We start from the raw sequence: 13,638 nt of genomic DNA, 5'->3' as shown, positions 1-13,638 counted from the left end.
GAGCCTTCTCTTCTGGTGCCACTCTTCTACTTTTTTATCCGTCTGATCCCACACTGTCTTAATCACTATAGCTTTATAAAAGTTCCAATACTGAGTAGGGCAAGTATTCATCCAAATTTATTTTACTGTTCTTGGCCTTTGACTCTTTCACATGAATTTTTATTTTTTTTCCTTTTTTTTTTTTTAAAGAAATTTATTCTTAAGTTAGTTAACATACAGTATAGTCTTAGCTTTAGGAATAGATTCCAGTGATTCATCACTTACACACAACATCCAGTGTTCATCCCAACAAGCACCCTCCTTAATGCCCATCAACCATCAGTTTGTTCTCTGTATTTAAGAGTCTCTTATGGTTGGCCTCCCTTTCTATTTATATCCTTCCTTCCCCTATGATCATCTGTTATGTTTCTCAAATTCCACATATGAGTGAAATCATGAGATCTTTCTCTTACTTAGTTTGGTTAGCATAATACCTTCTAGTTCCATCCACATTGTTGCAAATGCCAAGATTTCATTCTTTTCCATCGCTGAGTAGTATTCGATTGTGTATGTATGTATGTATGTGTGTATGTATATATATATATACACATATATACATACACACCCCACATCTTCTTAATCTATTCATCAGTTGAAGCACATTTGGGCTCTTTCCTTAATTTGGCTATTGTTAATAGCACTGTTACAAACACTGGGGTGCACATGTCCCTTTGAATCAGCTCTCCTGTATCCTTTGGATAAATTCCTAGTAGTCCAATTGCTGGGCCGTAGGGCAGTTCTATTTTTAATTTTTGGAGGAACCTCCACACTGTTTTCCAGAGTGGATACACCAGTTTGCATTCCCACCAACACAGCAAGAGGGTTCCCCTTTCTCCATATCCTCGCCAACACCTGATGTTTCCTGAGTTGTTAGTTTTAGTCACTCAGACCCGTGTGAGGTGGTATCTCACTGTGGTTTTGATTTATATTTCCCTGATGATGAGTGATATTGAGCATCTTTTCATATGTCTGCCAAATGGATATCTTCTTTGGAAAAGTGTCAATTCGTGTCTTCTGCTTATTTCTTCACATCTGGATTGTTTTTCGGGTGCTGAGTTTGGTAAGTTCTTTATAGATTTTTTATACTAATCCTTTATCTGGTATGTCATTTGCAAATACCTTCTCCCATTCCGTTGGTTGCCTTTTAGTTTTGTTGAATTGTTTCCTTTGCTGTGCAGAAGCTCTTTATCTTGATGAGGTTGCAATAGTTCACTTTTGCCTTCAGAGACATGTCAAGTAGGAAGTTGCTGTGGCTGAGGTCAAAGAGGTTGCTGCCTGTTTTCTCCTCTAGGATTCTGACGGTTTCCGGTCTCACATTTAGGTCTTTCATCCATTTTGAATTTATTTTTGTGTGTCACATGAATTTTTAGATCAGCTTATCATGTGGCACAAATCACTTTATTGGGATTTAAAAAAAATGTTTTTTAATGTCTATTTATTTCTGAGAGAGAGAGACACAGAGTAACCAGGGGAGGAGCAGAGAGAGAGAGGGAGACACAGAATCCGAATCAGGCTCCAGGCTCCAAGCTGTCAGCACAGAGCCAGACGCGGGGCTCGAACTCAGGGACCGCGAGATCATGACCTGAGCCAAAGCCAGATGCTTAGCCAACTGAGCCACCCAGGCGCCCCGGGATTTTTATTTAAACGAACCAAATTTGTGGTTTAACTTATAAAGAACTGACACCTTTCTCATATTCACAGACACGGTATAGTTCTTCATTTGTTCAAATCTTTTATGCTTTCAAACAATAACTTGGAATTTCCTAGATAATGGTCTTAAACATATTTTGATTACATTTATTTCCAAATTTCTTATTTTATTGCCATCGTCAGTGAGATCCTTTTTTCTATTAATTTCATAATTACTGGCATATCAAAAAGCTATTTATTGGTGTGAGTCATATCTAGCAACTCTGAATTCTCTTACTAATTCCAGCAGTTTACTCAGAGAGCTATACAGTCCATATAATCATATCATCAGCAAAAAAGGATCTTTTACTTTTTTCTAATCCTCATAGTTTCCTTGTCTAGTAAGACAATGTCAAATGTGATGATAGCACATATTCTTATCTTGTTCTCGACTTTAATGGCAGAATCTGACCATGAAACCATGAATATTTTTTTTATTATTTTTTAAGTATATTTTTTAAAAGTTTATTTACTTGAGAGAGTATGCACATGTGCATGAGGGAGAAGCAGAAAGGGAGAGAGAGAATCCCAAGAAGGATCCCAAGAAGGCTCCACACCGTCAGCACAGAGCAAGACTTGGAGCTCGATCCCATGAACCATGAGATCATGACCTGAGCCAAAATCAAGGGTCGGATGCCCAACCAACCTAACCACCCAGAAGCCCCAAACATGAATATTTTTAATAGGCTTTCCTAGATGAAGAACATTTCCTTTTATTGCTAAGTTGCTGAGAAGTTTTTTCTTAAATCATGAATGATCTGGATTTTACTCAATGCTTTTTTGTGCATCTACTGAAAGTTATGTGACTTTTTGCTTTTAATATTTAATGTGCTATATTATATATTACATAAACAAGTTTTCTGATACTGAACCACCTTTACTTTCCTGAAATAAACTCTATTATACTTGATGGTGTGTTCTATTTACTATTTTGTTTCAGATTTGTTCAAATTCTGCTTTCATGAGAATGGATTCTTTTGTTTTCTATACTAACCTTGCTTGATTTTAGTATCAGTGTTAAACACTGATTTGTTCAGCATTCCTTCTTTGTCAGTAATCTGAAATAGTCTGTATAGGATAGGGATTATTTCTTTTTAAGGGTGGATAGCAGTCTCCTATAAGGCTGTCAGGCTTTATGTGGGGAGAGTCTTGATTACTAGGCACCTCAAGCAAGGAGCCAGGCTCTGGCTCCCACTTCCTACAGGATACTTTTAGTCTTCTTTATCAGAAGAAGCACAGCAGGCCTACATATTGCTTTGAGTTTCTGTTCTTTATTTATCTTATTCTTTGGCTTTGGCTATGAGTTTTTAAGCACAGATTCCATTTTATTTATTTTTATTTATATATATTAAAAATTTTTTTTTAACTTTTTTTATTTTTGAGAGACAGAGAGAGACAGAGCAGGAGCAGGGGAGGGGCAGACACAGGAGAGAGGGAGACACAGAATCAGAAGCAGGTTCCAGGCTCTGAGCTGTCAGCACAGAGCCTGATGTGGGGCTTGAACCCACAAACCGTGAGATCATGACCTGAGCCAAAGTCAGACACTTAACCAACTGAGCCACCCAGGCGTCCCACACAGATTCCACTTGAAAATCGTGAAGAGATTTCTCTCATTTTATTATCAGCATTTGCTTGCTGGAAAGGGCATTCTACTTGGAGGAGACAGTAAAAGCAGAACCAGGAATAAAACAAATGAACTATCTGTCCTTGGCCCTACCCTCTTTATATATGTGCAAATATCTTTCATTGATAATGAAGAGCAAAAAAATTGTGCCTAGTTAAATACTGAATTAACTCTCATTCATATTCCCAGTACCATCTGTGATCATTTTTACCTCATTTTTCTGGAATGTAATCATTTTAATATTTACTTACTTATTTAATTTAATAGATAAATTTATTATTTAATAATAATAAATAAGAGAAACAGAGAAGAGCAGAGAGAGAGACAGAAAGAGAAACAGAGAGAAAAGAGCAGAGAGGGAGGGAAGAAGAGAATCCCAAGCAGACTCCATGCCCAGTGCAGAGCCCAACACAGGGCTGGATCTCATGATCATGAAATCATGACCTGAGCCAAAATCAAGAGTCAGATAACTAAGTCATCCACATGCCCCTGGAATGTAATAATTTTAGAATACTGAATATATAAGAAATCCTTTTTCAGAAAACACCGTAGTCCAGCAAAATGTGAGAATGAGATAATGGAATCTCCTTCTTGCCATTTTCACATTTTGCTCTGGTCAGCAGATACAACAGCAGAAGTACAACAGAGTACGCTAAGTACTAAATTTTAAAGTACTTATAGGGAAACTCCACAAGAGTTTGGAGGAAATGGAAATTCCTGTGTTATGAAAAAATGGTATGTATTTCTTTTGAAATGTCAAATCTGTAAGGAGGACAACATTATTTCTAGATGTCAGTTATTAAACTATTTTAGAGAATGTATAAAAGTGAAGACTGATGTTGACTTCATATTCATTATACCCTGTATTGTAAAAAATGTATTCTTAGTAATATATTTCTATAATCTCAGATAATTATCAGGTAAGATATTTTAAGCAGCTCTTACTGCAATCAAACCAGAAATACAAAACTTGCACTTACCTATTGATTCAATCTGGAAATCAAAGGTGAGCTCAGATGATAATTTTCTGCTAGATTTTAATCTTCCTTGGAGATTTACTATTTTTATACAACCTAGAGACGGGGAGGGGGAGAGTCACTCAGAAACTAAGATAAAAGGAAGGTGTTAAAATAAGATGTTCATAAATAAAAACTTACAATCCAAGCATACAAGAATGGTATCTCTCTCCAATTGGGTTACGTGAGTAACACTTGTCTGTGGGCTATCTGTAACACAAACAAACTCAATAAACTGACATAAAAAAAGTAATTTTGAAAGCACAGAGACCTAAAAACAAGAATTCTGAACATCACTGAATCTGAAACAGACTTAAATTTTTAGCTATACATATGTACTGGCTGAGCCAGGCTGCTTGGGTCTAAACTCTGATGCAAGTGCGGAAGGAAGTCAGGGCTCACTGGAACGCTAACTATTGTCATTACTGCTGGTGATGTCATTATTTTCACTCATATGTGAAATCAGGAGTCTAATCCTCTATATTATAGTTATGACTGATTTCTGCTTTTAAGCTCAGAAAGCCAGGGACTGCTTTGTATATCACATGGTAGTGTCCAGCACCACATGCAATAATTATTTACTGAGTGAATGAATCAGAAGGACAAACAAATCACGTCAAGTACAAATGAGTTAAAAGAAATACTGAAGTATTTTGAGAAGTATGAAATATTATCAAAATGCAAACAGGCATCATTTTTTTAATTAAGATTTATCAAAGTTCTTATAAACTGGGAATTTTTTTCTAATTGTTTTTTAATGTTTGTTTACTTTTGAGAGAGAGAGAGAGAGAGAGAGCAAGAGCATGCATATGCGCATGGGTGGGGGCAGAGAGAGGGAGACACAGAATCTGAAGCAGGCTCCAGGTTCTGAGCTGTCAGCACAGAGCCCGGCGCAGGGTGCGAACTCACGAATCGCAAGATTATAACCTGAGCCGAGGTTGGATGCTCAACTGACTGAGCCATGTGGGCGCCCCGAGAATGCTTTTGAAAAAAATATTATATTTATTTATCAATAAATAAATATATACATATATATACATATATATATACACACACATATATATGATATAGATCTGTATCTGTATCTATATAGAAAGCACAAGTGGAGGAGGGGTAGAGAGAAGGAGAGACAAGAATCCCAAGCAGGCTCCATGACATCAGTGCAGAGACCAATGTGGGGTCCAAACCCATGAACTGCGAGATCCTGACCTGAGCCGAAATCAAGAGTTGGACGCTAACCAGGCACCCCCAAACTGAGAATGTTTAAATGATTTTCCACGAAGTGAAAAGTAGGCTACCCCAAACTTTGTATGAACATCAAAACTGAAACTGCTGATCTACAGGCCTTTGTTTCTGGCCTTACGTGTCCTTGAGAGTGGGTCTGATGACCTACAGTTACTGTTTTCTACTTCCTATAGTATTAGTCTTAGGACATCCAAGGCCTGCCGTTAGACCTTCAAATGTATTTTAGACCTGGTATGTCTGTAACCAACCAGAGCTGAAAGGACACGGAACAGGCCTCCTGGAAATCAGATCTTTGTAGCTCTTACATACGTGGGTGAAAATTAACAATCTGAACATATCTATACAATCGACTTCAGTTCAGGAAGCCAGGCTAGCATACCAGAGAGAAAGTCAGGAAAATAAGGTTTTACCAACTGCTTGTATCAATTAGTTACCAAACACTAGAATCACCCGGAGATCTTTACAAAATACTGATGCCTAGCTGCCACGTCTAGATATTCTTATTTAATTGACGGCATATGTGACTTGAGGTATCAGGAGTTTTAAAACTTCCCAGGTGGGCTGTACAGTGCAACACAGTTTAGGAAACCAATGACTCAGAATTTCATATGATGCAAAACTCTAACCATACTTTCTCTCATTCAATTTTTACCTTAGCATCTCAAAACCAGAGATGAACTGTAGTTATCATACTTAGTTTCTATTGTTGGGATGAGCACTGGGTGTTATAGGTAAGCGATGAACCACGGGAATCTACCCCAGAGACCAAGAGCACACATTACACACTGTATGTTCGCCAATTTGACAATAAATTATATTAAAAAAGAAAAAAGGAAATCTAATGTTAATTCACAAAAAAAACTTCCAAAAAACAAAAAAATCCAACTCCTAATAAAGTGATTTCATTACAGTAAGAGAATGAAATCAGAAGCTCCTTAGAATGAAGGTACCCACACAGCTGTACAAAATTCTTCTGCGCAGAAATCAGGCCCTTCATTCAACAATTAGTAGAAAAGGATTTAAAATTAAAATGCTTGGGAGAAATAAGGTATTAACTGAAATCCACTAACAATAAAATATCAATCACCCAACAATGCCTATTAAGCAGGGAGGAAGAGATCAGGAAAGCAGGAGTGTACCTGCTGTCTGAAAGGGTAGATAGGTGTCTAAGAGAGAACGCAGAACAGAGAATTCGAGGGAGCCAAGGAAGCCACATCACATTGTCAAGGGCCAGCCATGTTTTCCTTCAACAATGTGTCCTTAAAGGAAAGCTGTTTCAAGTTTCCTGGGCTTCAGGAAGTCATGTAATTGTCTCTAGGTTTTTGTGAATGTGTTTGCGATGACTTTTTTTCAGTGTCAAAGACCCACAACTCTAAGTTTTTTTCTTTTTGTGAACACTCTTTTAGGCTTCCAACAAACTCCTGACTAATCAATATTTATCGGCCAATTGTCTTCTTAATATTTCCCTAAGAACCCAAAGACCCTGACAAAAGGCCTCTGCAAGACCTTTAAAAATTGCCTTCTTGGGGTGCCTGGGTGCCTCAGTTGGTTAAGCGTCCGACTTCGGCTCAGATCATGATCTCATGGTTCATGAGTTCGAGCCCCACGTCTGGCTCTGTGCTGACGGCTCAGAGCCTGGAGCCTGCTTCAGACTCTGTGTCTTCTCTCTCTGCCTCCTCCTCCTCCCCTCCCCCGCTCATTCTCTCTCTCTCTCTCTCTCTCTCTCTCTCTCTCTCTCTCTGTCTCTCAAAAATAAATAAAACATTAAAAAAATAATGAAATTGCCTTCTTAAATGGCCACTGTCTATTTTACAGCAAAACATTGTGCAGTGTTATTTTTAAAGAGGAAAAAAATCAAAAGGAGCTCCATAATAAACACAGTGCTTTAAAAATCAGGAAAAAAAAGACCATTCAGGTCACTTTTTTTAAAGTGTAAAAAGTTGAATCAGATTTATTTACCACGAAACATAAGTTTTACCGATATGTACTGACTACACCAACAAGATTGGAGGTTTCAAACTATAATCAAATTTCTGTAAAAAGATAATTAATTGGAAATAATATTTCCCAAGATACTAGTATGAAAAAAGGATCTGCTACACCACTGGGCAACGCAGATCAAAATTTAAGAAAACAAATTGTACAAAAGAATGATTTTCAAGCACCCTCAAATATTTTTGTTTAGCTATATTTGTATCTTAATTACGAATCATTAAAAAATTCATTAAAGTGATTGCATAGTACCTGCGTCTCAATTACCAGAATATGATGGAAAATAGACTCAATGCAGTTTTTGCTTTTATTTAGATCACCTTTCCTCAGCCTGAGGCCTGTGTATGTGCAGTGGACAGGGCGGTGCCTGTGTCAGCATCACCGGCATCAGCCGGGAGCACACAGAAGAGCAACTTCTCAGGCCTTGCTCCAGATCTACCAGATGAACTCTGGCAGTGGGGGGCCAGCAGGCCCCCAGGGGATTCTGATCCATACTCCTGTTTGGGAACCACTGATATGTACTGGCCTTAATAACTCAGTAAAAGTCACAAACCTGACTCTGTAAACCACGAAGAGGTAGAATTTGGGTTGACAGTTTCAAATCGAACCACCTGGTTGAAGTCTCTCCCTCTGCTGACGCCAACACAGACGAGAGGGTACTCCTGTTCGGGAACTACCAGCATTTCGAACACTCGAAGCGGACAAGGTATAGGAAAATCTATGTGCTAGACACAGAAACAAAAGGACATTAAACAAAGGAAAACGGAAGCCAAATAGTGTCACGAGAGCACTAAGAATTTTTACTTCTACAAACACATGGAAAATAACTCTCTACTATTAGGACTGCTTCTTGTCACAGAAACTCTGGGTATGTAGAAAAACACAAATTATAAAGTATTTGATTTGAGGTTTAACACTGTAAAATGTTGTTAAGTTAAAAATCACACAATTTTAAGACATTAGGGCTAGAAGGGAACTTATAAATCACCTGTCCAACCCAGGTGGCAACTGAGATCCAGAAATCTGGGGACTGGCCCAGGGTCCCCCAGACTTTGTTGCAAAGTCTCCTGTCTCCCCATTGGATGCTGCTTCAGTTATATTTCCCTGCTTTCTTATCCAACTGAGCAAACATGGATGAGAGCACAGAAATGCTAATTAGCAAGAAACACTCCTCTTATAAGTGTGGACAGTAAAAAAAACCCCATAAGTAAGAGAAATTTAGCTTCTTGGCGCAAGTGATGCTATTCATTAACTCACTTATGATGCAACCAATTTTACTTTTACATAATTTCAAAATTATTCTTACATTGCAACCAAGAGACTAAATAAATTCGTATTTTGTAAGTTTGGGAAAATAGATGGAGAACATTAACATCCTCAGTAATCAGGAAATTAAACCACGAGATAAGATCCATATCCCCCTGACTAAAATGAAACAAGTGACAGTAACAAGTATTACCAGGAGGAGCAGACGAGTGCTCACCAAGTGATGGGAGCGTAAGCAGGGAAGGCCATGCTGGCTGACTACATTATCTGTGAGTGTCAGGGCCCTGCAATACTCTTATCCTTTCTAGAGAATACGAGCACACACAGGCACAGGAGACATGATGCAAACATGTTCACAGCAATATTGTTCAAATAACAAAAAACTGGAAGTAACTCAAATACCCATCAACAACAGCTAGATAAAGTTACGGCCTATTCGCACAATGGGAAGTCACAGAGCAATGAAAATGAACAAACTAGAACCATATCCAACAACTACACAAATCTGATGCTGCACCAAAGCCAGACACAAACGAATACATACTTTATGACTCCACTTAGATACTGGGGAAGAATCAGGTAAAATTAATTTTAGGGGCTTAGGGGTGTACGTTTATACAGTGAAAATGGAAAATAAGGGAGCTGACTCCTAGTGGATGGGGTGCCATGGGGAGTTCAGAGGTGCTGATGATATTCCTCACAACAGAAAAGGTTGCTTTTCAAAAAATATGGGTCTTATCCATACGGTAGTAAGTCCACTCTTAGTATGTTTTAGATTTTGTTGCTCTCATGAATGGGCTGTAATTTCATTTAATTTCCCCCAAGGTTAGTATTGGTAGTATTTAACAAAGCTACTGAATTTGATTTATTTTTTAATCTGGCAACATGTAAATTCTGAAGAAAATAAATTCTGGAGAAAAACAGGTGAAACAGGTCCACCATAACTATTATTCTTAAAAGTGTCAGAAAATACACACACACACAAGTGTTAGAAAACACAATGTGGTCCTTGTGGCTAGAAGGTGAAGCTCTATGTGCACCTGTTGTTCCCGTATTCCTTCCTTCCCTGTGATTGCCAGAGTGCCTCCATCCCATGGGTACAGACACTTCTTCATCAACACTCCCCAAACCCCCTCTCTTTAGAAGCTTTCCCCTTACCTGGGGAGAGGCTTTGGATAAAATCTGTCATATATATATGTATTTTTAACGTTTATTTATTATTTTTGAGACAGGGAGAGACAGCATGAACGGGGAGGGTCAGAGAGAGGGAGACACAGAATCCGAAACAGGTTCCAGGTTCTGAGCTGTCAGCACAGAGCCTGACATGGGGCTCAATCTCACGGACCGCGAGATCATGACCTGAGCCGAAGTCGGATGCTTAACCGACTGAGCCACCCAGGCGCCCCTAAATCTGTCATATTTTTAATAAGGTAAAACATTTAAAATAATTCTCTTTGAAATGTGGTAAGAGCAGTACAGTAAAAAACAGTGCTTCTGTGTGTGTGTGTGTGTGTGTGTGTGTGAGCAAATAAGAAAACCAAGAGATTCTGAATATTTCTATTTAGTTTCTAATAATCACGTGTTAAGTCATTAACAGAAGAGGACTCCCGTCTAAAAGCTTTACATCCAGTTGCTGTTGGTGATGGTCCTTGAGGGCAGTGACCATATCTTACTCATTTCTGTCTCCTTAAACAGCACTGTGCCTGGTTGGTAGTAAGTACATAATTGTTTGCTGGGGAGGTCTTTAACTTATAACTTTTATGATGAAAATGTAGTCTAATAAATCAAAAACTGTCAAAAATGTCATGAAGAGGAGGATAAAGGATAAAAGTGTTTTTGAGCACATCTTGTAAGAGTGTAGAAAAGCAACATCATAAATACTAACCACAACAATGTCAAATACAGAAACAAAATATCCACAGGGTCTTGGAGCAGAGAGGCAGGGGAAGGAGAGCTGGGTTAAGATTCAGGGAGGAGAGTAAGAGCCTACAGAGAGCTCAGGGAGCTTAAGGGGAAAGTGGGAAGGGCGTGAAGTCTTGAGGGAGACTATACTGTAAGTCTAGTATCTTTGAACTCTGGCAACAGGCCTCATTAGCCAGGGCCAGGCTCCTTGGGACTATCCACTTGGAAGAGAGAAAATGTGGACGGGTAATTTTTAAGCTTCCCATGTCTTACACATTCTCTCCTGCATGCTCTTCATACCTAAAATTCCTTTAACAGAGAAAAGACTCTTTGTTGTGTATTAGGGTAAGTGGTATAACATATCAAATTACACAAAAAATTCATTCATCTTATGGTTTAATCAGATTATTAACTGATGATATGAACACTGATATGATGAAACTATTTTTCATTCTACCAGAGGTTAAGAATGAAAGGAATAGGGAAGATGTACCTAAAATACACCTAAAAGGGGAAAGGAAGGGGCAGGGAAGGGGAGGGCTGCTGAAAAATCAAACCATGTACACTTTACTCCTCCATTTATGATAAGGTGTATTTTTGTGGAATGGGCAAGAACAAAGAGGAGCTGAGGACATAGCAATTTTTGCCATAAATGGGCTGATTCAGAAGCTCTGCTTTAGACAGTTCTTAAGGCTATTTATTTTTCCCCTGCAGCTTCTGGTTTAAAGAATTTTTGTTTCAGTGATTTGTGGCAATACCACCTCAATGGATCCAAAATTCTTGAAACTATTTTTTCATTTCTTTAGCCCTAGTTAATTTTGAGGTTAACAAATAGTGATATGAAATTAAAAATAGATTCCTCAGTCACTTATAAAATTTAAATAAAAGGAAGCCTTTATTATGCTGTATTATAAAATTTAGGAAGAATCCACTCCAATTATATTCTGATCCCAATTTCCTTTTTTTTTCAAATTTTTTAATGTTTATTTTTGAGAGAGAGAGTGAGAGAAACAGTGAGCATGTGAGCAGGGTTGGGCAGAAAGACAGAGGGAGACACAGAATCCGAAGCAGGCTCCAGGCTCTGAGCTGTCAGCCCAGAGCCCAACGTGGGGCCTGAACTTGCGAACCGTGAGATCATGACCTGAGCCGAAGTCGGACGCTTAACCGACTGAACCACCCAGGCGCCCCTCCTGACCCCAGTTTCTATGGAGATCTCAAATGCTCAAAAAACTAAGACTACTTAATTTACATAAAATAGCAAAGGAAACAGCTTTAAAAAATTCCTTTGGCAGTCCCTTGGTGCGAGTGAACCTGTACTTCACACATTTTGAGTTAGTTTTTCCTCCAATTTAAAGTCACTGCTGAGTAATATTAGATATTTTAAAGAATGTTCATTAATTACAGATTCTAGAGAAACTCAGTCACCAAAAAACCATTCATGGGAAAGCCTGGGCAAATCAAAATCAGCAGGCAGGCATGTAACTCAGATCAAGAACTTCCTTCTCAGTATGGTTACCCCTTGTCCTCTTGGGCCAAACGCCAACCTGTAGGTTATTTTCCTGCTGTGATGGAGCTGGTCAACCAGAGGGTATACTGGAACAGCATTTCACTGCTTTTTAACACCTCCGGTTCTGGATATCTGACTGTGTATGTGAGACCCTGTTTCCAGCTCCTACTGTCATTTCCCTGAACCATCCCTCTAGTCTCTTCTGAAACTTGTATCAAGCCAACTCATTTCCTTACGATCTTACAGAGAAAGTGCACAAGATGTGGCCTGACAGGGGACTCTCAGGTCTCACTATTTTTCGTGACTGACACTGGAAGTGGAGATGTAACACCCAGGCAGGAGATTAACACACACACGCAGACTTTCACCACCCTGCCACATAATCCAAAATCATGACATTAACCTGATAATTAATGGGAAAAAATGTTGTTGGTTTTTTTAAGGAAAAAAACAGGAACAGGAAAATTGATTTCATTTATAAGCTTTTATACTAAGAATGACTTAGATTGCTTTTCGTGCTTACCTTAATTAACATAAATTTCTGCATTGGTTCAACCCATTCTAATAGAACAATGCTAGTCTGAAGCGCCCCACATAGGTACTTATGGCCTGTGTAAGGATTTCGCACTGTCAAGGCAAAAAAGTGTACGTAAGTCCTCTTATGATACAAAATCCTTATGATAGTAGTTGCAAGCTCTGAGAACAAACAAAAGCTGGCTGCTAGGTCAATTTCTTAATTAGACTAGAGGGTGAAAAAACTTTCAGGTAACAGCAGGAAACTCCATCACTTGCAGGATTTCTGTCTAATGCACAAACGAAACTGGTGGTTGTTTTGGGGTCTGGGTGGGAAGAAAGATTTTGCATCTCATGGGAGCAGGGAGATTAGGTGAGGCAGCAGGACCCTAAAGGAAGGGTCCTAAGAAGATTTGGGGGGAAGTTGCCAAACTGATAGGCTATAGCACACTTAGGGACAGGTGATTAAGGATGCTTTTGGTAGTAATGTTCAGAGGCAGTAATGCTTTGGTTGCAACAGCATGAAGACGTTAATGAAATCTCAAAATACAGGTTTACAAATAATAAAACAAAGCCTCAGAGTTTCTGAAGGGAAGAGATTTTAAGGGAAAAGATTTTTTTTGGTTTTGCTTGATGCAAATAAAACAGCTGGTTGTTATGGGGGTGGGGAGGGATTCCGGGTCGTGTGTGTGAACAGAGAGACTATAACCTTCACACCACAGGCATAAGGTTTCACACATTAAAGGCATGGAAATATATGCTGAATGAATAAATGCAGTCTCATAAGCCATTACCAAGCAGCATGTGAATGACAAGCAACAGGCCCCTTGGAGAACAGGGTGTGA

At 38.8% G+C, this 13,638-nt stretch overlaps 1 protein-coding gene across 1 annotated transcript in view; it reads right to left on the bottom strand.

Moving 5' to 3' along the window:
* MAP4K3 (mitogen-activated protein kinase kinase kinase kinase 3) overlaps positions 1-13,638 on the bottom strand; it is a 204,202-nt gene that overhangs the window by 5,575 nt on the left and 184,989 nt on the right. Inside the window, 4 exon segments of the mRNA XM_030311245.1 lie at positions 4,333-4,425; positions 4,510-4,578; positions 8,159-8,330; positions 12,804-12,907. Of these exon segments, the coding sequence (XP_030167105.1) occupies positions 4,333-4,425; positions 4,510-4,578; positions 8,159-8,330; positions 12,804-12,907 (438 nt within the window).

The sequence above is a fragment of the Lynx canadensis genome, chromosome A3 (assembly GCF_007474595.2).
Source record: "Lynx canadensis isolate LIC74 chromosome A3, mLynCan4.pri.v2, whole genome shotgun sequence".
Classification (NCBI taxonomy): Eukaryota; Metazoa; Chordata; class Mammalia; order Carnivora; family Felidae; genus Lynx; species Lynx canadensis.
Note: the sequence above shows the minus strand (reverse complement) of the source record. Positions and strands in the feature narration are given on the sequence as shown.